Below are 26,936 nucleotides of genomic sequence, written 5' to 3'. Positions count from 1 at the left end.
AGGAAGCTCTCGTCCACATATAGCACTTCCTTCCCTGGCAGCGGCCGTGCGCGGTGCCATGCCCCCATGCCATGAGCCGCAGCCTACAGGGGCACAGTTGGAGAGGAATTGGGAGTGGTGGGCAGAGAGGGGCCATGCCTTCTCAGGAGATCCTCTCACATCCTGCCTGGTGGGATGTGGGACCCATCTGGCAAACATTTCCACACCTGCTTCACTGTATTGAAGTGGGAAGTTAAAAACCTCACTGAAATGCATGATCCTATGAACAGGACGGGGCATTGCTTAGGCCATCACCTGCCCCAACGCAGGATCAACTTTACTAAAACCTTTCTACACAGGAGCTTGCCTAGTGCATTTTTTTGAAATCCTTAGTGGTGGAGAGCCCTTACTCTCCCTAAACAACCTGCTTGAGGACTTAATGGTTCTCACACTTCGAAGATGTCCCTGGATGCCTATCCTGAATTGCCCTTGCTGCAATGTGAGCTGGCAACATTTTGTTTTAATCCCCGTGGGTAAGAAAAATGTATTCCTTTCCTGTTTGTGGCAGCCTTTTATGTGTTTGGAAATGGTTATCATGTGTCCCCGCAGCTCTCTCTTCCCCAGACAAAACACCTGTGGTTCCTGTGGTACTTATGCGGAGCCAGACCCCAGGCTGTTTCCAACACCCCACCGGAGTCTCTCCATCAGGCCTCACCCTTCCCAAAACATGGTACCCGCCTATGTATGTCCCAGAGGGACGTTTGCATTTTTCACAGCAGCCTGACATTGACCCTTCTGATCTGCCATGCTCCTGGATCTCTGTCTGTAAAAGGGCTGGCCAGGCAGCATGTTCCCATCGTGTGTTTCCCCATCTGATTACTCTTACCCAAGTACAGGACTTCACACCTGCCCATGTGGACCCAAACTTTACATTTTATGGCGCCTTTTCCCCTTTTGTCAGAGCATTTTGACTTTGAACCCTGGCCCCCGGAGCACTTGCGGCTCCTCCCAGATGGGTCCCATTTAGCCAAAGACATAAGTAGCATTTTTATTCCTAGAGTTGTTAATAAAAGCTTTAAAGGTGGGGGTGGGAGAAGCCAAGGCGGGCGATGTATATTGGGGCATCCTGCTGGGGACCACCTCAGTGTGGTGTCTGCAGGCTGATGGTGAGCAGGCAGAGGGGCAAAGCAAGGGAGAGGGGGTGAGGGTTGGTGGGGCGCGGGGTGGCCGCATCGCCTTTGTCCCCGGGGCTGGGGGGAGAGCGGCGGTGAGGTGCGGTGGGGCCATGTGGCCGCCCTGCCGTGTCGTGCCGTGCCGTGCCGCCGGCAGGCTGGGCCGGAGCATGTGCAGCTGCGGCAGGCACCTGGCAGGGAGCCGCAGCGCCGGGGATGTGAACCAGGCGGGGAGGAAGGCCCTTGACTCATCAGATAAATCCAGCCCCGCACGGCGAGCGAAGGCGGAGGAGGCGAGGCGGCGGCGCTGCTGGCAGGGGAGGATGGCGGGGGACAGCGAGCAGCGGCTGGAGGAGCAGGGGCAGCCCAGCGGCGGCGAGCCCTTCCTCATCGGGGTCAGCGGCGGCACGGCCAGCGGCAAGGTGCGGGGGGCTGCGCGGCGGCGCTGCGGGGGGAGCCCCGGTGCGGCGAGGCGGCGGGAGGGGGGGAAGCGCCCCGGTCTCCTCTCCCTCCTCCCGCTGGGCGCGGCGGCCACATGGCAGCGCGGCGGGTCCGAGCGGCCGCTCCGCCACGTGCGCTGCCCCGGGAGCGGCCCCGGCACCGGGGGTGGGGTGGGGTGGGTTGCTTCTCCGGGGCTGAGCGGGGGCTTATACACCGCGGCCCGGGGAAGGGCGGCTCGGCGGAGAGAGCGGGGCCGGCCGAGGCCTCTGCCCGGGCGGCGGCTGCGGGAGCCCCGCGGACACGTGGAGGGGAGGGGGGGGTTCTGTGCAGGCTTCGCCCCCTCTCTGCCCCCTGGACCCCGCGGCGTAGGGGCGCGGGGGGCTGCCGGGGCACAGCGAGCAGGGTTGGGTGCTGCGGAGGAGAGGGGGATGCAGGTGGCATCCCCCCACCGCCCCCTGCCTTCGGTGCCATTCCCAGCGCTTCCCCCGGGCACCCCGCACTGGCGGTGTCCCCACGGGCTCCTCGCAGCGAGGCAGTGACTTTTTTTTTTTTTTTTCTTTTCTTTTTTTTGAATGGTGTCGGTCGTGCATGGGGGTGCCCTTTTTTTGGCCAACTTTGGGCTAGCAGGAGTGAAAATTCTGCGGTAAATGCTGACTCACAGCGGCAGAACGACCTCCCTGCCGCGCCCGGGAGGGGATGGTCCTTGGCAGCGGCAGGTAGGAGCGGGGCGGGGGGCTGCGGGCCGGGGGAGCCGCTCCGGCCCGGCTTAATGCGGGTTTTCTCGGGAGAGCTGCTACACCCACACTGCAGCGCAGGGCAAGCCGGCAACCTTACGGCTTTTTCCCCCTTTATTTTTTTTTTTTAGTTATTTCATACAGTGTTTTTTTCATGTGTTTAACCAACGTATGTTGCTTTCTATCCTAATACAAAAAGACGAATTACTTTTTTTTTTTTATTTATTTAAAAGCAGTAAAACTAGATCCACAGCTAATCAGCCAGGGCAGCACAGACATTCTACCAGCATTTTTAAGAGGCATTTCAGAGAGTGTGAATAGGTTTGGAAGTAGTAATACCTCTGAAATATTTCTTGCTAAGGAAACTGAATGTGGGCTGTCACAGAGCCTTATTTCTCTGGGTGGATTCAGGTTTGGAGGGGGGTGCTTTTTCTCTTGAAGGATGGCATAACACAACTGCTGTACCTCAGCCCATAATAACAGTGTTTGGAGAATGTGTCTCAAAGTACCCTATTTATTCTTGGACTGCTCTTGCTACTGCAAGGGGGGAAAATCCAGATATAACAGGGGAGGGATGGTAAGAGAGGATGCAATCTCCTCCACTGGGAACTGGAGCTGGATTGTTCCTGCAGTACAGCTCCCAGTGACTCAAAGGCGCTGGGTTTGTCTTTCTGATGCGTGGGTCTGCCTCTGTAGCTGTCCCAATAACATCGTGTCTGGCGCTGCTGAACTGTTATGTCTCTGCTGTATCTCTGGCCCACAAGGTAAAAGCAGTGATTATGGCACAATATGCCACAGTTGTTCTCAACTTCAAAGTTAAAATACTTAGCAGCAGCCTAGAGGAAAAAAAAATGGGGAAATGGTCCTTTCTAGCTAAGGGAGATGCACTAACTGGCTTTTCCTGTCTCTCAGCTTTGATTTCCCTCTTACAGTGATTTCTGGCTACTTAAAAACCTCTGTGCACTGCTGCCTGTTGAAGGGAATCCAGCAAATCAGTAAAAAGTTTGTGGGAAAAGGCTGCAAGAAATATGCTGGCAAAAAAAAAAAGCTTGCTTGAGGAGAAGTAACAGGCAAAAGGACCCAGGGCTTGTGCACCCAGACCCTCAAATTCACATTTGATGCAGCTGCAAGGCAGGGGTGCCATGAGGCTGTCCCCCACCTGGCTAGTGAGTGTGCCCTGTGCTGGGAGATGCTGGGTGCCACAGCACACTCGGGGAAAGCAGTGGTGGGGCCGGTGTGGTTTGCCTACCTAAGGGCTTGCCTGCAACTAAAATCCAGCCTAGGGACTGCCATGCTGGTGTGCTGGCTGTGGGCAAAACCAAAATAGTCCTAGAGGGAAAGTGAAGCAGGCATCTTTCCCACTGGGAAAGTGGCAAATCCATCTGACTCCTCTTCACACCAATTGAGGGTTGATGTTGTAACACACCCCTTTGGCAGCACACCAGCCCGAAGATAACAGAGGGCATTTGCCTTCCAAGTCCCCCCCCAGCTCCTACCACTGCTGCTTTTGAGTCTAAGATGGGGAGAAAGGATCCACAGCCGCCCCACTCCACCCCCATCCCCTCTCGATGTACCAGCACAGTCAGGCTGTGGAAGGAAGGGATCCTGTTTGTAGCTTGCTGCAACTTGTTGTCGCGTGGTGCCCTGGGGAAGCTGGCATCCAAAGCGGCCAGCCTTCCCCGAAGAGCTGGGGGGAGTGTTTGGCTGGTATTTCTTAAAGGCAGATTGGTGAGAACTCAAATTCAAAAGCTGCCTGCTATTCCCTAGTGAGCGAAAGAGGCTTGAGCAACTTCCAGGACTCAAATAGGAGATAGAAACCTGAGTGCTCTCCTGGTTTTGGCTCTTCAAAGAAATCTGGACTGCGCTTGGAGCAAAACTGGGGAGCCACAGAGGTCCTGGGCAGGCTGTGATGCTGCAGCCTCTGCAAGAGCAGTGCCAGCTGCACAGTGGCTGTTTTGTGCCGGCTCAGCTGGGACAGGCTTTTCATAAAAGCTTACTGGGAGACAGCATTTCTCCCACTGTCCCATGAAATCCAAGCACTGTGCAGCCTGGCCAAAGCTTGCTGCAGTCCCCTGATGGGGAGGAGATGACATGGCATTAAGACCCCCTCCTGTGCCAAAGCTGGAGAGGACTGCAGTTGCCTCACTTCCTCAGAGGGATTCACAAGGCTGGTTGTAGCATTTTCTTTCATCCTGTATGCTTTCAAGTGCTCTGCTGAAGTTCTTGTTTCCTTCTTACACCCATGGTCTTTGTGCTAACTGCTTCTTCCCTCATGCAAGAGATTCCTGACTACCAAGAACTGCAGCATGCAAGGCAGGCAGCCAGGCTGCGGGCTGGAGGAAAGTTCAGCAAACTGACTACTAAGATGAGCTGGAAGGCGTTGGGATGCCCCCTTAAGCTCTTCATGTGTCCTCCCTTCAGCTTACTTCCTGGGACCTTGCAGCAGCTCTGCTGGCAGTGCTGGGGTGGCTCGCTCCCAGCAGCAGTGGAAGCATCTGGTGCTGGGGTGGTTGCAGGGGTGGGGAGAGCTCTTCAAACTCAGGCTGAAGCATTAATTGCTTGTCCCCATGTGTTGCAAAGCAGGGTGCTGATTGGTACCTTCCTACAGGAGATTGTAAGAAAAGATAGATTTACAAAAGGCTGAACACTTTAGTTGGTTGCCTGTCCCTCAGACTGGTGAGGGCTGAATGTGGGTGCCACTGTGGCCCGGGCGCTGCGTCATTTGAAATTTGAGTTAGCACATAAAGTTGGAAATGTCTGTTTGAACATGCAGCCTGAGAGTTTCCAGAGTGTAGAGTGCCAAAATTGCAGTGTGTTCAGCCCGATGTATTCTTCACTGCTAATCCATTAGGTACTTCTGCTTTAAACACCAAAAACGCTGTCTGAGGCCAAGCTGGCTGTCTAGGAGAGAGCATGGCAGAGCTCAGTCCCCTACCCTAGCAAGGGCTGAGGTCCCCTACAGCAGCCTGGGGGTCACTGCCACTATGTCACCACTTGGATGCCTGGCAGGGAAGTCTGGGGGAGACCCAGCAGTGACCCAGTGAGGAGCCACGGGAGGGGGACTAGCAGGGATTGCAGCAGTCCTGTGTCGGTTCGGCACCTGGTGACGTTTGCTCTATGGCTGGCAGGAGCCCTGCATCACACGGTCTGACTTGTTAAACGCTGGTGTCAACGTGTGCTAGAGACTAGTCAAACTTTCTAGTAGAACATCATTCTGTGCCTGATCAGACTGATACACAGGACGTTCTGATGGGTCAGCCCTTTGCTGTTACTGATGGAGTATGTGCAGGTTCATTATGGAGCCTGCTTACCGTAGTCCCGTGGGCTCAGCCAGCTCCAGGCTATGGAGTTTGCAGCAGGGGCTAGAGAATAGCCCGCATATAAACCCGGTGGATTGGGAGGGATTGTGTTAGGGAGTTTGTTTTCCTCCCTGCACGTAATCTGTGTCCAGATCCTGTGTTTGTGTGTGGCTGTTTATGCTCCAGCCTAGAACTGCTGATCACATGTGTGGTGTCCCACGGTGAGTGAACAGAAACCTGGCTATCCCAGTCCCGGACTGGTTAGCCTGTGGCTCACAAAGGGCAAGGCAGGAATGGTGAACCTGCCTGGGAAAGCTCTGGGTGGAGGCCCAGGCTTTTGGTACGAGAATAGCAAGTTTCCAGTCCCAGTGCTGCCATACGGATGTACTCCATTAAGACTGGAAAGGATTGTGTGGGTCGTGAACTAGCCCTTTGCAGTCGCAGGCAGACATTTAATGGATGCTCTGGGACCCTTCCCAATTTGGTATCTCTTCTGTGTCACCCCAGTCCACCAAGCACTTCCTAATACTGTGTAATTAACATAACCTTATGAGAAAAGACCAAAATCCTTAACTTGTGTGCTGCAGGAGATAAGCTGGAGAGAAGGGCAGCATTACCGTGGCTCCTGGTTTCAGGGCCCCAATTGCCTAGAAGTTGCCTGCGATGCCTGGAGAGGGAACCATGCTATGGGGGTTATCGGAGAAATGCAAGAAGTCATCCCAGTGGTCCCTGATGTGATCTTAAGGAAAATCCTGTCAGATTCTAAAACTGGACTGTTTTATCCGCAAGCATGTGATGAGGACATGCTAACCAGGCTCCTGCAGATGTAAAGCCATCAACAGCCCCCACCAAGCTCGTTCATGTCCAGATCCTACAGGATGGGTGTTATGGCAGTGGTGCCCCTAGAGATAACCTCAGAGCTTCTCTCCCTGGTGGGATGTAGCTGCTACAGCCTGTCCTTGCTCCTGGATGTAGTGTTTGTCATGGGCCAAGGCCTTACTCTGATGGGAAGGACTGTCCTCATGGTGAGCAGCATCTTGGCTCAGGGCAAGCAGCCTGCAGGGTCTGTGCCTCCCTTCCTTCCATGCTGGAGCCCAGCCTGTGCCTCTCCTGGTGGGTCTTGCCTCGGGCACAGCCTTTCTCCCTGTACCCACTCTGAGGGGACTGGCAGCTTCCAGATTTCTTAAGGGCTGGAGTCACTTTATCAGGTGTGAGTCACTTTTGCTGGGTGTTTAGCCTAGAGTCCTTGGGAGGATAGAAAGTCCTCCCTGCTGCTGTATCGGAAGCCTAGTGAGCAGCTTGGTGTAGAAACCCCCCTGCAGTGCCAGGCTCCCTGGGGATGGGACTGCTCTGAGCAAGTGGACTTTTGCATATGCACATGCACAAGGCTTATGGATTCCTCCTAGCCCAGGACAGGCCTTACCAGCCAGGGGCAGGAGCATCCATCCTGCCGCTGCAAGGCTGGGGCATCCACGGTGTCCTGCCTGCTACCTTCACACGGTGTTAGCTGTAACGCTGTCCGTCGGCTTTCTCTCTAATACCCATCTGAAGCTGTAATTCACTGGCTGATCAGAGCTACCCAAGAGGGATTGTGGGATAATCTGCATAATAATATTGGGGAATTAGTCAACTCCTGAAGAGTATCTGAGCAGCTGTCTATATGCCATGAGTGAATATGACTTAAGTATATAATGTAATTAATATATTTCAAATAAATGTCAGGGGTAGGGCTCTGAACACCCATCTGTTGAGTTCCTTCCCCTGTGTACCACCTCTTGTTTTGCAAAAACACACTGGAGTTCTTCCCCAGGTGCCCTCTGCATATTCCCTTCCCAGCAGAATAAAGCTGTATTTCTTCCTTAAACACTGGTTATTTGTGTGCTTGGTTCAGCGGAGGAATCCTGCAAGGGGAGCTGCAGCTGCATCTGCTCAGGAATAACATCTCTGAGCTCGCTTCTTGCACTGTGATGTGCAGATACCTCCCTTTCAACCGTCTGTCTGTGGTGTGGGTTGGTTTGCACAGCTTTCCCAGGGAGCAGCTTGAGCACAAAGTCTGGGGGAGTGCAGCTCAGTGGGTTGCAGCCAGTTTGCTCAAACCTGGAGCGTGTGGAAAGTAACAAGCGATGGCAGAGAGGCTGGGGCTCCCTGCTTGGAAAGTCGTGTGCTTGGAAAGTCCTGTATTGGTTTTGCGTGGCTAACATGGGAAAGGTCTGCTTGGCAACCATGGAGGCTCAGAGGCTGCTGTGTCCTGTCTATATTTAGTCTTAAATGAGTTCTGGAGGAGGGGAAGGCTTTTGCTTGAGAAAGCCACAGCGTGCTCCCGGCAACAGGATGCTGAATTGCCATCAGTGTTTGCTTTGGGTCATGGCAAGGTGTGCACAGGCTACGTAGATCTGGGGAAAGGGCTGAGCGGAAGCAAGGAGCCCTGTCATGCCTCTCATCTTCCTGCAGATGAGGTGTGTCACACAGGGCAGAGCTCAGGATGAGGCTCAAATCCAGGAGTTTTTGTATTGGGATTAATCTATAGTGTCATAATCTTTCTCATCATCCTCTGCTGTCCTGGGTTTCTCGGACGAGAGACAATTGTTGTCATCTTCCCTGGGAGAAGCAGTCAGGAATTGGCAAAGGAAGGATCCAGGTTGTCCCTTCAGGTGCATGCTGAGCGCACGTGTCAGCATCATGTGTCCCCTGGGTTACTGTGCACCCATGCTGGTTGCACCCTGGCATGGTACTTTTCAGTCATGCTTTGGTCATGGTCTTGCTGAGCGTCATCAGGCCTCCTCAGAGCCTGACTGCTCTCCTTTCCAGGTAGTAGTGGATTTTTTTGCACTTCTGATTGTCAGTCACGTGTACCTGTTACTGTGCTGGTTTGGGAGAAGGGGGTTTTAAGCGGTAGACATGCATCGTTCATTTGGAGGGGTGCGTCCTGAGGCTGGGGGTTTCTGTTCCCGCTGTGTAGGGGAATTTGTAATCTCTGTGTTTCTGGTTTTTCTTCCTCCTTAACATAGGGTGTTTATCAACCAAGGGGAAAAACTGCCTGTTCAGCTGTAGGAGGTATTCAGACTGGCATCAGGGAATGTCCCTCAAGAACCATTCTTGTTTCCATCACAAATGATCGTGAGGAAAGGAAAAACTTTTTTCACTTAGAGCTTGCCAGGGTTTGCCGCCCCACTAAGGCGAGCTGAATGCAGCCCTCGGGTTGGAGAAACATGCCATGTCTCTCGCTGTTCCGTACGCTGCACATATATACACATGTATAACATGAGCAGTGCCCTGGCCCACACTTTCTGTGGAACGAAGGTGACACGAATGCCTCTTCCCCAGAGGTGACATCCCGGGCAACACGGTATGCTGAACCTGAGCTCGGTCCCGAGGGCAGGATGTCCTTGTGTTCATCTTTCTCCCCCGCTGCCAATAGCTCTCCAAAGTCCACCAGAGAAAAGGGAAGGGTCCGTAGCATTCTGCCTGGATGCTTTTGCAATAGGCAGTTACCACCCCAGAGCATCAGATGGTAGATGCAGCCAAGACATGGTCTGATCCTTGTCCTGGGCCCCGTGGGAAAACATGTTTCTGTCTCTAGCTGGTGGAGGACCATTTTCTCCTTGTTTTTTTCTCACCGTTGGGTGTCTTGAGTTGTGGGACATGGAACAGGAGGGTGATTTTCAGACCTGACGGGGGACTCTTTTTCTCCACATTCCAGGATCAGTAGACCCGAGATTAGTGTGCATAAGGCAGGAGAAAGACTGGCAGGAACGGTGTGATGCCCTCAAAGGATTTAATTGTCCACCCACATGCTGAGGTCTGAGGGGAGGGTATGAGTGCAACTGGTGTGTTGCTTTCACTGATCCAAAGTAAAGGAGCCCTGCTCCCTCCCCCAGGCTGGGGAGAGTGGTTCTTGGTGCAGATCTGTATGGAGCCTGCTGATCTACAGGCTGGCAATCCATCTGGGTGGCTGTGTTGGATGGTGGTTTATTCCGAACTGCAAAGGGCTGGGAGGTGTGGTATCCTCAGCAGCTGTGGCAAAGGCTGAACCCTGCTGCGCTGCCTCTCGCTGCACTGGCAGCACAGGAAGGCAGCAGAGTCCGGAGGAGAGAGCAGGGAGGAGAAGCGGCGCTGAGCACACCCTGTTTTTGCGAAACCTATGGGATACAGCTGGATAAGCAATAGGGATGATGCAGGCTGGAAAAGGATGAGGGGAGTGGGAAAACAGAGGAAATGAAGGATGGGCTCTGGCTTCATGTCTGCGCGTGCTGAAGGGCGAGTGGCTGGTGCCGACTTGGAGTGCTTTGTTGTGGGTGGCAGCAGCACGCTGCAGGGCAGGGCTGCCGACATTGCTCGGGAAGCACAACTTGCCAGCTGTGAGAGGCGGGAGAAGAAGGTGGGGTGCTCAGGGAGACCCCATCGCTGTGCCCAAACCCAGACTTGTGCCCAGGGCCACAAGAACTGCTGTTGGGCAGCCCGAGCCGGTTCGCTCTGCAGCAGTGCTGTGTGCGGAGGCTCTCCAGCCAGGCTGGGGCTGACTCACAGCGCAGCGGTCACAGCCAAGTCAGGTCAGCCTGGCCTGGAGGGAAAGAGATGGCCTCTAGGGACAGGAATGCCGTCAAATCTTCCAGCTTCTCAGGCAAACAGTCTTGCCCTCTGCCTGCTGAGGTGACCTCCTCTGCCAGGCATGTGTTCCCCTCCCTGTTCCCTCTTACTGCTGTCTTCAGCACTGCATCTGGAGGTTGCCAGCCAGGTATGGAGCAGATGGTTGAGCCAGCGGGGAGGTGAGAGCATGGAAGGAGCCACCAGCAGGCTGGGGAGGCAGGCTGGGACAAGCACGCCTCTCTTTGCAAAGCGGAGGACTCAGCAGAGAGTATTTGTGGTGACTGAGGCCAGGAGCAGCTCAGCTGGGCATCTGCAGCAAGCACAATTCGCGTGAGGTGAAGCAGCTAGGTTTGGCATCAGGAGCACCCGCTCCCTCCTGGACGGTGGGTGCCGTGGGGCTGATGCACAGGGCTCCCGCAGGCAGCAGAGCATTTTTCTGCCAGCCTGACCTTGGCTCTTGCTGGCCAGGGCAGGCGTGCTGCCTGCCAGTTACTGATGCAGTTAACGCTGCTGCGTTGCACAGTGGCCAAGGACTCATATGACTCGGGAGAAGGGACTGAAGCAGGCTTGGGATTTGTCCCCCAAGCTGTGCTCTGACTTGTATCGTGATGGAGGGGTCTGGCGTGGCCCTCAGCTTTACAGCCAGTGCCCGCTGTGGTGCCAGCAGAGTCAATGCTGGCCACCGGCACTCAGCTCGTTCCGTTTGGAGTGCGAGGTGCCGGTCCCTGTGCCAGCAGTGCTCATGGGGATCTTGCACCAGCAGCCGGAGCCACGTGGCTCTTCAGCCAGTGGCTCCGCAGTGCCCTTAGCCTCCCTGTGCCAAGAGGCACCAGGATATGCTTGTGGCTGCTCCTCCCAGCCCTGGCAGCTGTGGCAGAGATCCCTGATAAAGTCCAAGGGCTCTCCTCCCGGTGCCTTTTCATCCTGGGCTTTGTTTAGGGCATGAAAACAACCTGGGTCTCCCTCTCTGAGTACTCTCTCCCTCCTTACCCGTGCTGTGCTGGGGGTTCTGGGCTGGACCAGCGCTGAAGGAACCGAGACACTGAGGCTGCCACCCAGCGGGGATGCTCAGCCCTGGTGCCACATGCAGCTCCGCTCCCTGGGGAGCTGCTGGCCAGCCTGGAGCTGGCTCCAGGGGCCCTGGGGGTGCAGCTGAACCCAGGAGCAACCAACTGGTTTCCTGCTGCCATTTGTGCCCTAAAGAGGAGTTGTGGGCAGGCCATAGGGGTGGGGGAGAGGGAGGCAGGGAGCAAGCTTGGTGCTGCTTTCACATCAAAGGGCTCCACGGTGATGCCTCTGGAGCACTTTTCCCTCAGTGGCTTTGGGCTGTGCCTTTGAGGGGACCACGAACTCTCAGTTGGAGGTCCAGCAAGCAGTGCCCCATGGACCTGGGAATGACTTACCAGGGGACATACTCCCTGTGTGGCTCAGACACCGCTTACCGCTGACTTGTCTCCTTTGCTGTTCCTTTCCCAGTCCTCAGTGTGCTCCAAGATCGTCCAGCTGCTGGGCCAGAACGAGGTGGACTACCGCCAGAAGCAGGTGGTGATCGTGAGCCAAGACAGCTTCTACCGGGTCCTCACCTCAGAACAGAAATCCAAAGCGCTCAAAGGCCAGTTCAATTTTGACCACCCAGGTGAATGGAGAAGGGCACCAGGGCTCTGCCTCATGCTGGGGGGTGAGGGCTGGAGCAGGACCCCTTACTCCAGCAGCAAAGAGCCTCGTGTAGACACTGGGACTCTGCGTGCTGCTGGAGTGGGTGGCTTAGTTAAGCTTTTGTGGAGCCAGGTGCATCCCTGCCAGGGTGTCTGGGGGCTGTCTGTGTCCCCTGCAGTACAACCTCTGTCTCTCTTGGGAAGAAACTACCCCTGGGGTGGAGTGTTTGGGATGAGAAAGGGCAGGCTGTGAACCTTCAGACTTATTAAGATGCTCCTCTTCTCTGCAAAAACATCCCCTGGTTTGAAAACCTTTTTGGTGCAGCTGGGTCATGACCAGGGCAGTCTGGCCTGGCACAGCCCCCTGGAGCCAGCAGCTCCATGTCCCTCCTTCAAGGAGGGAACAGTCTTGCGCAGCTGCTCTGCAAAGCCCTTCACTGAGGGGGCCGTGCCCTGTTACTACAACAGGGGCTTTTTGAACTGTGTCCGCACTTGGTGGGGAAATTCCAGAGCCGCTGTCCCTTCGTCCCTGCAAGGACAATGGCCAGAGGCAGAGAGCACTGAGCAAACAGAGCCCTGTCTGTCTGGCGATTTGAGGCTGAAACACTGCTCCAGTCTCTCCGAGGGCTGGAGCCCTGGAGATGCCTTCCTGAGCCCGCGCTGTCAGTGCCACCGTACAAGGGCAGTATTGATCTCTGTGGGCCAGATCCCAGGCTGGTGCTAAGCAGTGAAGCCCTGGGGACTGAGGGAGAGCTGGGCCTTGCTACACCCATGGGGACGTGCAGGGCTCTCCTCCTAAGCCTGTGCATCTGCCTGTCCCCGGTGCAGGGTGCCAGTGGCTCTGGCAAGGCTACGCTCAGCATCTGGTGGGTGGGAGAGGTTGCAAAGCTGCCTCGGGTAACGTTTCCTCTCTCCTCAGATGCCTTTGACAACGAGCTGATCGTGAAAACACTCAAAGAGATCACGGAAGGGAAAACGGTCCAGATTCCTGTCTATGACTTTGTCTCCCACTCCAGGTCTAACAGCCGCTCCTGCCTTGCTGTGCCTCTGCTAACGCCCTGCAGTGCAGCACGCAGCCCTGCCAGCCCAAACCATTGCCCCACCGCTCCTGCCCACTCTTAGGCGCCTAATGTGCCAACTGAAAGTTTCAGCCCTATCTACTCCAGACCCCTTGGTTAGAGGATCCAGGGCAGATCCAGGCGCAGTCTGAGGGTCTGGAAAGCTGTGCTGCCATGCAGTGGCATGCAGCATCATACAGGCATCATGGAGGGGGGTTATGGCCCCCCTTTCTTCCCTCATCCACACTTTGTCTCCCCGTAAACTCTGTTTGCAGCTTTAACAAATTTTCCAGGCTCAAACAGCCCAGCACTGCCAGGAAAGGAAGAGAATGATAGTTCTTGTTCCTGTAACTCTTCCCTTGCATGTGTTCAGCTTGTTTTTGCATGCCTGTGTTGGTCGTGGATGGCGTGACCCTGCTGCATTTCCCACACAAGCTCTGCGGTGTCAGGGGAGCACTGCCTGGTTCCCAGGGGGGCAGAGCTGGCCCTTGCAGGTTCCCGTGGGTCAAGCCCCATGCATAGGCTTTCTGGGCTTTCTGGTTTGGCACATAACACTTGCAAGCAGCGGTTGACCGAGGTGGGGGGAGAAGGGCTGGTCTGCTTCCTGCTCTGCCGTTTGTCCTTCTAGGAAGCGTACGTATGCCTTGGATTCCCTTCACCGCGGTGGGGTAGGTCTGCCCTCTCCTTGGTTGTTCCCCTGGTGCAGCAGCGATGTCCCAGGGTTGGAGCAGTGCCTAGGAGCACTGCTGCTTCCCCCCACCTCTCTTGGCTTGTTTCTTTCCTCCCCAGCATATTTTGACTCTCCTTCCTTCCACTAGGAAAGAGGAGACGGTGACAGTCTACCCTGCCGACGTGGTGCTCTTCGAAGGCATCCTGGCCTTCTACAGCCAGGAGGTGCGGGATCTCTTTCGCATGAAGCTCTTTGTGGACACGGATGCAGACACCCGGCTGTCCCGCAGAGGTGAGGCCCGGACATGGCTTCTGCAGCAGGGGCAGGACTGTCACTTAACTGATCTGAGCAGCTGGTTGCAAAGGCAGGTGATGGTGACCAGAGCAGAACTGGAATTGGCACAAAGCTGTGCTACTTCTAGCAAAGAGCCAGGGACCTTTTCCTCCCCAGCGGAGAATCTTGCATAGGGCAGCTTATGGCAGTGGAAAACACCTTGTTTCATGTCTGTTAGGATCCAGTGGGGTTTTTGCTGTCTGGTCTGGAATTCCTTCTTCAATGCATGTAGCGGTGTGACTACTGAGCGCGCTGTGTCCTCATATGGCCCTGTGGCACCAGTCCTGTGCCATCAGCTGAATGGCAGCTACTGCTGGTCAGCAGGTACCAGCAGGGAAGTGTGCAACGGGTGAGGCAAAACATGTCAATAGTTCAATCAGAAGGTGGTGCCTGATAGATCTGCTCAGGACCTGGGGTAGAGATATGCTTTGAGGATGGCATTTGGATGTGAGGGTGTCCATCATGGATGATGCACATAAGGAGTCTGGTTGTACATCTTGGTCTGTGCAAGCACAGCCAGTGCAGCGTGGAGCATCTTTGTGGAACTTGGCACTGGGGTGATGGCTTTAGGGGCCAAGAGCCCTAGAAACCAGAGCATCCCTCTCTAGGACTCCCCTTGTCCAGCTGGCTTGTCTGTGGGTTGCCAGCTGACCTAGGAGGGACTCCAGCTCTCTAGGGTCTGCATGGCTTAAGGTGATGTTCCTTTAAAAGCAGCCTTTAGTCAGTGGGGTCATTGATGTAGCACATCTGGGGACTCTTGGGGCAGAATTCAGTTCTGTCTGAACTGTCCCTACCCCTGCCTGGCTCCGACAGGCTCCGCAGGGTGTCCGCAGAAGATGACTTAGAGGAGAGGTCCCATCCAAACCTCTGCTTTGATGAGCCTGTCTCAGTGCGTCAGCCTGGGACTGCTTGTGTGCATGGGACTGTTTCACTCCATGAAGGAACTGGTCTTGCCTGCCCTCCTGCTGTCAGACAGATACACAGCCTCCTTGGCTGTTGGGATGTCATCAGTGCTGATTAAAAGCTCCTTTTTACGCATACTTCTTGACCCTGCCCACTGTTCTTGCATGACTCATCCAGGGAGATGACAGCACAGTCATTGCAGGGAAACATATTAGCAAATCACAGTTATGCATTTGCAAGATCCCACAACGTGAACCTTATCCCTTAAGCAGACTGTGCTGTGCAGGAGCTTGGGTTCGCACCCAGGCACGGGGTAGCACACTGTGGTGGTTTAACCCCCGCCAGCAGCTCAGCCCCACGCAGCTGCTCGCTCATACCCCCGCAATGGGATGGGGAAGAGGATTGGAAGGAAAAAAGTGAGAAAACTCATGAGTTGAGACAAGGACAGTTTAGCAGGTACAGCGAAAGCTGTGTGCACAAGCAAAGCAAACCCAGGAGTTCACTCACCGCTGCCCATGGCAGGCAGGGGCTCAGCCACCCCCAGGGGAGCAGGGCTCCAGCACGTGGGACAGGGCCATGGGCAGGCAGACAGCATCGCTCCGAGCATCCCCCTTCCTCCTCCTTCCCCCAGCTTTATATGCTGAGCATGACGCCATACGGCATGGGCCAGCCCTTTGGCAGTGGGGGTCAGCTTCCTGGCTGTGCCCGCCCCCCCCCCCCCCCCCAGCCTGCTTGCTGGTAGGTGGAATGGGAGGCAGAAAAGTCCTTGGCGCTGTGTAAGCATTGCTCAGCAGTAACGAAAACATCCCAGTGTTATCAACACTGTTCTCAGCACAAATCCAAAACATAGCCATATTAGCTACTGTGAAGAAAATCAACTCTATCCCAGCCAACACCAGCACATTCTCCACCCCTTATTCCACACCACTTACATCATGCTCAGGTCCCACATATCCAATACATCCTCATTAACCACCACCCCGTTCCCATCCTTTGATATCATACGCTGGTATCATTCTGCTAGTTTATGGACCATCCCTGTATAATGTCTGTAATCTGTCCACTGAGTTCATTCGGCCCGTGACTTTGGGCTCCATCTGTTACGGTGGTCACTTGGGACAGGAGAGGTGGTGTGTTGTGTGGAGTTACTGGGCACCAAAGCCAGCTCAGGCCAGGTCACTGCTGCACTCGCACTGCTTCTTGTAAGGCTCATCCCCCACTGGTTTGGGTGGTTCCTGCTATAGCACTTCCTATAACATGCAACTCAAATCCCAGGTTACAACAATTTTAAGGTATTTCTATTACAATCTCCACCCCTGGTCCCTTTGGACCAGACCGTAGGGCTTAACGTCACAATGCAATCCTCCCCTTGCCCCTAGCCTGGCTAGCAACAAGGGGTTCCTGTCATAGTCATTCCCATAACGTGCAACTCAAATTACAACATTTTTGGCAGTGCCCTGTATCAATTGTCTGAAGGCAAGGTGTTGCCTTGTGCATTTGCCATGCCACGTGACCGTGCGTGCATCGCAATCCTACTGTGAGCGTGTGGTTCCGTCGCTTTAGACTTGGTGCAGAAGTGTTGAGCTCAGGGCTGGAGAACTGGCTGAGATCCCATTGACTGAGAACCAAGACCATCCAGCTGCCAACCACAATACAGATGTGAACCCTGTTGTGCTCCAGCTGTTGGATGGAGTTCTGAGCCACATGGGCCCAGGCCATTCTTGGGGTGTTTCTCCCACCCACCATCAATCGCTACAACCTTGCAAAGGGGCAGCTAGGCTGGTTGAGGTGCTGGTGTCTCCCAGTTAGGGCAAATCATCGGTCTCCTGGTAGGGGACCGACCGTTTGGCAGTCTCCTGACCTGCTGGCGGCGGTTGGTAGGACACTGCGGCAGCAAACCTGTTTACTATATGTCTGCCTGGTGTTTCTGCAAATGGAGAGCCTGTGTGGGGTGCTGAAGATATCATCACGTCCCTGGAACGTAGCTGGAGGCAGCTTGTAGCAAAAGTCAGGATCTTGCACTGGGATGTGGCCCCGAGTCATCTTGCTCTGCCAAAAGTCCTGAAGAGTTGCAGCAAGGGGCTTTTCAGCTGGGTGGCAGCAGGAGATGGGGTGCCTGGAAGTGTGGCTGACAGCTCAGTCAGCAGTGTGGGGGTTCAGTGCCTGCAGCTTGTGCTGTCCCCATCTCGGCACCTCTCCCAAGAAAAACGCTGCTACCCGAGCGCGAGGGGCAAGGTCTGTCAGGTGCCTTAGCCTGATCCATGCAGAGCTGACTCAGGCTGAAGTCCCTCACTGCTGTGTCCTTGGCCAGCTTCCATAAAACAAAGCTAAAGCCAGGTGTCACGTGCATGCTTTGGGCCTGATCGGAGTGATGTCTGCGTGCTGGCTCTGGAAAGGTGACGACCTGTCCTTGGGACATTTGCCTGCCCTGGAAGTAGAGGATGGTATTTCCAGATAGGGTGCGTGGTCTTGGCTGGGCTTGCTGGGACCCGTTGCTTTAGGGCTGGGTACAAGACAGCAGGTGCTTGACTTATGTGTGGGGGGCGGTTGTGCTGCTGTGGTCTGCCCTGGGAGCGGGCAGGGGGGATATTTGTCCTGCCAGGACCAGCCTCTGCAGCCTGGGCACTCGCCCTGTGCAGCCTGCACGCCTCCCGCACGCTGTCCTGGGCCGGGTGTGTTGTAAATACGCCCTCGCTGTGCTCCTTCCCTGCCCCAGAGCAGCCAACAAACAGGGTGTGGGACCTGGGAAACAAAAGTGTCTCTGTTTTATTTTCCTCGCCTGTTTTTCTGTATTGTTTGAGCTGGGGCTTGCTCCCATTCTCTGGAGAAGGCAAGGAGCTGGCTGGAGCAGCCTGGGCTGGGCTGAGCTGTTCGTGGAGCAGGCAGGGAGCTGGCACGCATCCTGCTGTCAGCCCTTGCTTCCCCCCATCACCTCCCCTGCGCCGGGCTGTGAAAAGGCACGCTGCAAAGCTGCTGGCCGCGGGCAAGCGCAGCCGTGGGGACGGTGCCAAACCAGCACTGGGAGAACAGCACTGTCCTGGCCCGGCAAGCACACGGGCAGCGGCTGCCGAGCAGGTCACGCAGGCTGGCAGTGCCATGGCTTGGCTCTCCTTGGCATGTGGAGCAGGCTCACGGAGCCGAGTGCCAGGCACTAGCAGGCTGGGGAGAAGCCAGCCAGCCCCTTGGGGAGAGCCAAGAGCTGTCTGTTCGGCCACAGGGCTGTTCTGGCTCTTACCCGTGGATTGAATTCCTGCTGAACTGAGGCACTCATCCACGCTGAAGTGGCATCAGACCGGAGATGGCAGTGGCCCAAATACCTCATGCAACCAAGGCGTAAGGCCCGAACAGCAGAACAAGCAGGAGGCCGGCTTGTTCTCCTGCCTCCTGGCTTCCTCCAGAGCTGATCTCCTCCAAGCGCCCTCTCAGCCTCTGGCTGTGGCATCCTGCTTTGCCTTCCCACCCCGCTCAGCTGGGGACAGCACAAGGAGCCTGGCAGGGCTGGGTAGGTGGGTGAGTTTTACTCTCCTCACCGCTGCAGACCTGAGTTAACCTGTGTTGGGATGGCGTGTGTAGGTGACCCCCACTGTTTTTCTATTCTTTGCGCACTTCAGCTCTCGGATGACTGGGAGAATGCCCCATCCTTAGGCCAAGGGCAGGGCAGAGTGACAGAAGGGATGTGAGGGCTGAGGCTGGGAACAGTCAGGACCAGGGTGGCACTGGTTACAGCTGGAATGTGCTTGCAGAGCTGAGAAGAGAGGGAGGCCAAGAAAAGCCTTGGGTTAGGTCAGCCAGCCCTTGGCTCCCAGGAAAGCTTGGAATTGGGTTATAAGCATGTACCTGGGCTGGGGTGTGCTGGGACACATGTGGGCAGCAGCTTCCAGGAACTAAGACCTTGGGCAAAATACCCGGGTGGCTGGCCAGAGGCTGTACTGAAGGGAAGGGAGGTGGAGCAATTCATGTCTCGGCTCGTGACTGTGCCTTGCATCTTCCCTACAGTGCTACGAGACATCAGTGAGCGAGGCAGGGACCTCGAGCAGATCTTATCTCAGTACATCACCTTCGTCAAGCCTGCCTTTGAGGAGTTCTGTTTGCCAGTAAGTAAGGGGAGCAACACTCACAGGAATCTGCTAAAAATGCCTCACACCCTGCCCAGCTCCTCAGGCAGGAGCATTTTGTGCCCCAGAGCTCAGGTCAGCCTGCCTCACCTTGCTTCCTCACTGCAGGCATTGGCAAAAACGGGGGTGCCAATGCTGGCTGAGATAGGGACTATTTATACAGCCACTGCTTTCCTGGTGAGATAACCCCCAGCTATAGGAAGGCTGACATGGCAAGAGAACCCCCTCTCTGTACAGGGGCTGACAAACCAACACCAGCAGCTCAGCAGATGCCAGCCCAGGAGGGATCTGGCCGGGGAAGGGGAGATCCCTCTCCCCAGGCAGCATCCGCTGTGTTTGCCTCCACATTTGGGCTGTCCTGCCTGCCCTTCTCGCCCTGCAGCGCTGCTGGCTTCTTGCTGGCTGGATGCTTGGGAGAGCGGGGGAGCTTCTTCCTTCACTCCATCCTGAGGGATGTGGCCTTGCAGGTGGCATTTTGTGGCTGGTGAGAGGCCAGGGTGCAGAGCAGACAGACCTTGCTGGGGGCCAGGGTTGCAAGGGCTGCCTGGGTAAAGGAAGCTGCTTTGGGAGCTGATAACGGAGGCAGGGCTCCCTGGCAGATGGGGACTGCGTGTGTGGCAGACCACAGCAGTCCTGCAGAACTTGCAGGTGCAGTAGCACATTTGCACACCCCTCCTGGCTTTTGTGGAGAGGAGCTGGTGCCTTGTTTCTCAAGGTTTTTCAAGTAGATGTACTAGTAACATGAGGAATTTCTTCTTATTCTGGAGGAACTGAGCCAGCAGGTCCTGCAACCTGGGAACTGCTGGCCAGCACCACAGGCAGGAATTGAACCCGTGCCTCCAGGCTCAGGAGCAGCTCTGTGCCTGTGTGGCCAGCTCTGCCCCTTCCCATGAGAGGGGCTGATTCTTTCTGTCCAAGAACTTTTCCTGGCTCCTGGGCAGCACCCTTTCCTCTGCTTAACTCAGCTGTGGCTGTGGGGACCAAGGTCCAATTTCAGTGTAATCCCAGAAAGGCTTTTCCTGAGAGGCAGGTCCAGCATGGTGGCTCCCCTCCTTGCAAGTGCCCAGCAAGGTAAATCCTCTGCTTTGCAAGGCAGGAGATGCTGCATCAGTGTCTTCTGTTGAAGGGTCTGTAGGAGGACAAAATGTGAAACAAGGAAGGTAGTACACAACTGCTTTGACCATACCCAGCAGCTTTGCAGGGGTCTGCTCCCATTTCCAACCTGGTGGTGCGCTCAGCTGCAGAGCAATTAAATGCGGATGTCGAGCAGGCTTAGCACCCACTGTTGCTGTTACTCGACTCCTAAACCAGCTCTGGGCCAGGTGGTCCAGCACTGAAATGGTCTAGCATGTCCTGGTGATTTTTGATATGGCTGGAAACACCTGGGGATGGCAGATGACACCTTTTGCCCATCGGGCTGCCTTGTTTACTGGTGGTAGAGCTTGGCTGTCAGGAAGCTGATCAGCTGTAAAAGCTGACGCAAATAGGAGAGGAAACAGACTGGCACCTGCAAATGAAAATAGGTCAGGACTGGTGTCCTGAATCAGATCTTTTTTGCAAGTGATGCTGATAGAAAATTCTCCCCACAGCCGAAGCAGATCACGTGGCTGTGCCCCACATGTCCACACAGGACATGCCAGCTCTTGCTCTTGTACCAAGTTTGGCTGGATTCAGTGGGGAGGTTGTTCCCAAAAGCATCAGCTGCTGGAATCTTGCAATCATGAGGGTTTTGAATTTCGGGTTTTGTTAGGGTGCCTCTTAATGGAAATCTGCATGAGCTTGTGGAAATGGAGTCAAGGCACAAAGCATGGCCCTTGAAATACAGAGCAGAAGACAAGTAAGAGCATCCAAAATGTATTATCAGCAATGGTGTACCTTCCAGTGGGTTTGGGTTTGGTAAGGAGCAGGGGAGGACCTGCTCTGGGAAGCAAGGACAGTGCCCCAGCCTGGTGGCTCTCCACTTGCCCTGTAACGCAGTATTCTCTCTCCTCCCAGACCAAGAAGTATGCTGACGTGATCATTCCCCGAGGAGCAGATAATGAAGGTGAGTGAACCCAGACCATGTTGTTACGCCCTGGCAACTGGCTTTGGGTGGTTGCTGTTGCAGCGGAGTTAGGTAGGACGTAGCAGGACCTGCCACAGAGAGAGTGCTGTTACCACACATGTGCTGAGATCCCCTTGGCTCCTGCCTGGAGCATTAGTGACTGGGAGTTCGTGCTCCTCTGATCAAGCCTGGAAGCCGGCCTATGTGCAGTGCCTCCAGGCAAACTCCTGGTTCATCCCACACAAAGGGAAATGCGCTTCTCCAAGGCTAGAGGTGTGACTGGGACAGCCAGGTCTCCACCTGGCTGGAATCAGCCTGACCATACTGGCTTGAGCACCAGGCTCAGCTGGGGCAGGAGGGATGAAGTCCCAGTGGGACAGCTCCTCCCCACAGGGTTGCAGCTCCCCACCGTGTGATGGGGGGGGTGGTGGAGTGGTGGTGGATAGGAGCAGGGGAGACAGCAGGGCCATCATCTCTGGCTTGGCTCTGCTTTATTTGCAGTAATCCTAATGCAAGCTCTCCTCCGTGTCTTTCCCTCCCTTTTGCTCACAGTGGCCATAAACCTGATTGTGCAGCACATCCAGGACATTCTTAATGGAGGACTCAGCAAACGCCAGAGCAACGGCTACCTGAACGGCTACACTCCTCCCCGCCAGCGGCAGCCCTCAGAGTCCAGCAGCCGGCCTCACTGACCCCAAGCAGCAGGTGTGAGGCTGGGGGCAGAGGGCACGCAGGCCCCAGCACCGCCCCCCTGTACATACTGTCCGTTCATTCCCCCCTTATCTATTTAAGAAACCAGACGGAGATGAATGCCTTTAATTTTGTATGTTGAAAATGCCGAATGAGAAGCAGCCGGCTGCTCGGGAGCCTGGACCGCCCACAGCTCCTGGCCTTGCTCAATAACTCCTCCAGCACAGAACCGGCTATAAATCTCTATAAATATAGAATTGCTCTATTTTTGTGTAAATGCAGAATAATGTAAAATTACTTGCCATAAGGTATTTGCCAGGCTCAGTGTTGCTGGGAGGGGGCTGGGAAGAGGGTCCCAGGAGGTGTCAGGATCTTCAGCTCAAAGGCGGTAAGGAAGGAAGAGGTTCAGCAGCTGCTTTGGTATCGCAGTGGCCTCCATCCCGGGGAAGGGACAGGCTGCAGTGGAATGTGGCATGGATTTTGTGACTGGGCTGGGGTTGCCTCCTCCTGCCATTGCTGTTCAGGTCTGAGCAGCCTGGTTTTGACTGGCGGGCACCACACGACACCACTGGGAGCTGAGATAATGATGTGTAATACCCCCCTGACTGTCTCTGCACTTCCATGTCTCAGTCCCTCAACCAGCATCCCTTTCGGTGTGTGCTGCCCCTTCCCACCACAGGTGTGAATCTGCTGTCACGCCCTCCAGCAAGGACCTGGTGGGTGATGCTGGGTATGTGATCATATAAATGTGGCAGCTCGCATCTTTAGCAGTCTCACTGCCCAGCTTGGGTGAGGAGGTGCATGGATATCTTTGGAGCTCAGTGGCCACGTGTGTGGTGCGACTCCAAGCTGAGAGCCCTGGGTCAACCCTAAGCCTGGCAATTGGCTTGCAGAATGTCAGAGGTGTGCCTGTCATTCCTCGTTTGGAACAGTTTTGCTCTTGGAGGGGTGATTTTGGGTCTGTAAGGTATGGTTAATGGAGAACCAGTCTCTTCTGAAAGAAAGGGGCAATAGATGAAAGGCAGCTGCTGAGCAGCCTGTCTGAGGAGGGGGGCAGCATGTGTAGCAGTTTCTGGGCTGCCTAGCATCCCCATATCGGACATCCACAGGTCCCAGCTGTGAGTAGCATGAAACTGGAAGCCCAGGAGTCCTCTGCCCTGCTTTTTCAGAGCATGATCTTGCCTGGCCGGTGTCCTGCTGTCCCTGCAGTATGTCGCCCCCAGTGTGCCCTCCCTTGGCCAGGGGGTGAGAATTAGTCTTCCCTAACGTAGAAGTGCTGCCAACACCCACATTCCAGGAGAGCCTGGTGGGGTTGTACTGCAGGTCTGGGGATGCCTGGAGAGCAAGGTGGGGCGGCTGGGCTGGGGCAGGGGCTTGGTGGGAGCCAGGGAAGGGGATGTGGTGGAATGGTAGGCAGGAAAGATCCTTTAGCCCATGCTGCTGGGACTGCCTCACCCCACTGAAAACAAAGTTTCACAGGCATCCCACAAAGCCTGGAGCACGGACTGTTAGCCTCGCACTCTGATGATTTTCAGTCTTCCCAGAGCATTGGTTTTGCTCTGCATGGTTAAAAGCTTATAAACCATAGACACACAACACAGCCTTGTGTGAGCCGAGAAAAGCTTTGATTTTTAACAAAGAGAACAAGAAAGGAAGCACCGCCTCCAATGAGTGCTGCTGGGGGAAATTCCCTCTTGATCTGTGATGGGGGCACATGGCGACCCTTTATCCTCCTCCTTGTCTGCAGACACTCCCTGAGGCATGTCGGCGTTGCCATAATCAAAGGGCTGGCACTGGCTAATTCTAGGTACAGCCACAGGTAAGAGGAACTAAAGACCTGCAGAACTGGTGAGGCTTCTCAGGGCTTAAGCAGCCAAGACAGCTCTCAAGATTAAATACTGGCCTCCTCTGCCCTGTAAATAAAGACAGAACAAATGGATGCTGGTGTTACTTGTCTCCTGTTTGGTGCATGTTGCTGGCTGTGGTCCCAGTGAGGAAGCAGACTTGGCCAACATTGTCTTAGTTCTGCAAATCAAAGCCAGACCTGAAGCAAAGCTCCAGGCACAAACTGCTTTAGTGAAGAAGGAGGTGCTGAAGGCAGTGGCTCTGGTTTTTGGCTGGTGAGCTAGGTCTCAGCAAGTTCTGGTGCACACGTGGCTTGGGGTGCTTTTGTGAAACACCTCTGTGCTCTCAGGACAGCAGAGAGATGGACAAGTTCAGCCCTTCCCAGTAAATCTCTTGAACAGCCGTCAGTCAAGTGAACTTCATCAGAAGACCTTACAGCCATGGTGGCATTAGCACTAGTGGGGTATCGGGCAAGGATGAGGCTGCTTTTAGCAAAGGGGTAAATCACTTTATGTCAGTGTGGGTCCACAAAGGGGAAGTCATGCTTAAAGACTCTGATAACCCTCTATGATGAAATGATTGGCTTGGTAGATGAGGGAAGAGCAGTGCTTATTGTCTACCTTGACTTCTGTCGGGCTTTTGATAGGGTCTCCCCTAAAATCCTCATAGCAAAGCTGTTGTGTATGGGCTGGATGAGCGGACAGTGAGATAGATTGAAAACTAGCTGAATGGCTGGGCCAGGAGCATGGTGATCAGTAGTATGAAATCTGGTTGAAGACCAGTAAATAGTGGTGTAGCCCGGGGTCAATGCTAGGTCCAAATCTCTTCAACATCTTCATTAAAGATCTGGACAATGGGCCAAAGTGTACACTCAGGGAGTCTGCTGATGATACAAAATTGTGAGCAGTAGCTGGGACACCAGAGGGTCCTTGCTGCCATCCAGAGGGACCTTGACAGGCTGGAGGAAAGGGCTGACAGAAACCTTTTGATGTTCAACAAAGGGAAAGGCAAGGTCCTGTGCTTGGGGAAGAACGCTGCCATGCACCAATACGTGTTGGGGGCCACCCATCTGGAAAGCAGCTTTGCAGAAAAGACCGTGAGGGTCCTGGTTAACCATGAGCCAGCAATGTGTCCTTGCAGCAAAGAGAGCTACAGGAATCCTGGACTACATTAGGGGGAGAGTTGCCAGCATGCCGAGGTTGGTGATCCATCCCTTCTGCTCAGGTGAGGTCACACTTGAATACTGTGTCCAGTTCTGGGTTCCCCAGTAAAACTCAGAGATGGAGCTGCTGGTGGATGTGCAGTAAAAGGTCATGAAGATAACGAAGGGAATGGAGCATCTCTCCTATGAGGAAAGGCTGAGACAGCTGTGACTGCTCAAACTGGAGAAGAGAAGGCTAAGGGGGATCTTCTTAAGGCATATAAATGCCAGAAGGGAAGGTGAAAAGAGAACAGAACGAGTTCTGTTCAGCGGATGCTCTCCCCTTCTCGTCCTGTTCTCGTGCCTTCCCCTTGTAGTACTGGTGCCAGAGCTCTTTCAGGCAGAGGCGGTAGACAGGTCTCAGGAGCCTGAGCAGCCAGGTCATTTTGGCCTCTGTCCAACAGAGCAGTTTGTGTCTGGAGAAGGTGCCCTTTTCCCGGCTGCCTGTCCGCACGGAAGATGAGGCCGTCGAACCCCTTCCCTGGAAAGGACAGGGCCGGGAGCACAATGAGACAGACGGGGACTTGGGGGGCCAAGAAGTGTCCTGCTGGACTTGGCTTCCTCCAGAAGAGCTCCCGCCTTGCCGGTCTGCTCTGTGCAGCACGCTGGGCTGCGGAAAGCTCTGGCAGGCCCTGTGTCATGCTGGGGGCTGGGGAGGGTTTCAGCCCTGCGGTCTGGTGTGTCCCTGGGGAAGAGGCAGAGGACCTATCGGGGCCTTGCTGAGGCTTTCTTGCCCGTGCTGGGGTTTGTTTTCTCATTGCAAGCCTTCTGGGCCAAGGCTGTTGCGGTTCCCTGCTCCCCAAAGCCCAATCCCTTCCTGCGCGACTGGTCTCGATCACTCACCTGTTCCCGGCGTCTCCTGTTACTGGCGTCTCCTCCATTGTCTCCAGAGGTAAAGTTCAATCCAAGCCATGATGAGTGGCCACACGATTCGGCCAGACTTGCAAAGCAGCCAGGTCATGTCCACCTGGGCAAGGCAGTTCCAAAGCCAGACCAGAGTGTGGGGCAGGTCAGAGGCCGTGCTCTCTGCGCTGACGGGTGGTTGCTTCAGGCCCTCGGGATAGACACCCATCCTGACCCTCACCGTGCTGCGGGGGTTGCGAAGGCCAATGGTGCTCGTCCATTCGGCGGCCATGCTCTCTGCGTCGGAGGGTGCTTGCTTCAGACCCTCGGGATAGACACCCATCCTGAACCTGACCCAGCTGCGGGGGATGCGAAGGCCAATGGTGCTCATCCATTCGGCGGCCATGCTCTCTGCGACAATCAGCACTTCCTTCAGGACATCATGAAGGCGCTGTTCAGATCTATAAAGTGTATTTCTCCTGGAGCACGTGTCGTTTGGGTACCGAGGGGCGCCGGGGAAGCGGGAGGAGGAAATGCAGTGGTGCGCGCCAGGCTGCTCTGTGAGGGCTTGCAGAGCGTGCGCTCCAGGAGAAGCGGGAGAGCTGGGCTGGGAGAGAGCTGGCACCCATGGCTGTGAGGTGCCCCGCAGGCACCTGTGTTCCAGGAGGAGGGCCCCGCATCCCAGCAGGGTGCCCACCTCCCAGTGAGATGCCTGGTGGGTGCCCCACCTCCCAGCAAGGCGGCAGTGGCCGCTGCGCGCCCAGGGCCCCGTGGGTCACATCCCTCCAGGAATAATTCTAGACTATTCGCACTCCTCGTTCTCAAGGGGATACGAGCACCCGCATGCAGCAGTGCTGGCGGGCAAACGCGGCCAGCCTCCTGCCAGGAGCACCCTGCCACCTCCCTTCTCTCGCACGCTCCAGGTCAACAGAAGGCGTGCGTGGGTCGCACGAACAGCGAGGCATTTTCCTGTGGGCTCCTACACTGCCCACCTCTGGGTAAGGCAGGCGCTGGGCTGGCTTGTCAGGCTCTAGGCTGGTGTGGCACACGGCCATTTCTGCCTCGGCACCCAGCAGTTGTGCCAGGGAGAAAACAGCAGGCCTCTGCGGGGTGAGAGCTGCGCCGGGTCAGTCCTGAAAGAGAAATAATGAACGGGCTGAACGGCGGAGCTCAGGGGGCTGTGACCAGCGGCGCAGAGCCTAGCTGGAGGCCTGCAGCCAGCAGTGTTCCCAGGGTCAGCACTGGGCCCTGTCCTGTTGAACTTAACCGTCAACGCCCTGGGGGAAGGGGCAGAGGCACCTTTGCGGGCAGCTGTGCTGGAAGTCCCCATGAGGAGGGACACGGACACATGTCATAGCCAAGCTCGG

The 26,936-nt window shown here is 55.4% G+C and overlaps 1 protein-coding gene across 1 annotated transcript; it reads left to right on the top strand.

Moving 5' to 3' along the window:
- The first annotated feature begins 1,279 nt into the window (after positions 1–1,279).
- UCK2 (uridine-cytidine kinase 2) lies at positions 1,280–21,945 on the top strand. The gene is made up of 7 exons (XM_040610890.1): positions 1,280–1,573; positions 11,689–11,848; positions 12,787–12,883; positions 13,744–13,886; positions 18,828–18,925; positions 20,942–20,990; positions 21,543–21,945. The coding sequence occupies exons 1-7, from the start codon at positions 1,322–1,324 to the stop codon at positions 21,680–21,682; spliced, it is 939 nt and encodes a 312-aa protein (XP_040466824.1). The 5' UTR covers positions 1,280–1,321; the 3' UTR covers positions 21,683–21,945.
- Positions 21,946–26,936: the final 4,991 nt, after the last annotated feature.

This window comes from Falco naumanni, chromosome 11 (genome assembly GCF_017639655.2).
Source record: "Falco naumanni isolate bFalNau1 chromosome 11, bFalNau1.pat, whole genome shotgun sequence".
Classification (NCBI taxonomy): Eukaryota; Metazoa; Chordata; class Aves; order Falconiformes; family Falconidae; genus Falco; species Falco naumanni.
This window is presented reverse-complemented; position numbering and strand designations above follow the sequence as displayed.

Excerpts from the sequence above, each read along its gene's own strand:
- UCK2 (XM_040610890.1), top strand. The coding sequence starts at position 1,322 with ATGTGCAGCTGCGGCAGGCACCTGGCAGGGAGCCGCAGCGCCGGGGAT. Across the intron at positions 11,849-12,786 it reads GTTCAATTTTGACCACCCAG|ATGCCTTTGACAACGAGCTG; the intron begins GTGAATGGAGAA and ends CTCTCTCCTCAG. Across the intron at positions 20,991-21,542 it reads CCGAGGAGCAGATAATGAAG|TGGCCATAAACCTGATTGTG; the intron begins GTGAGTGAACCC and ends TTTTGCTCACAG.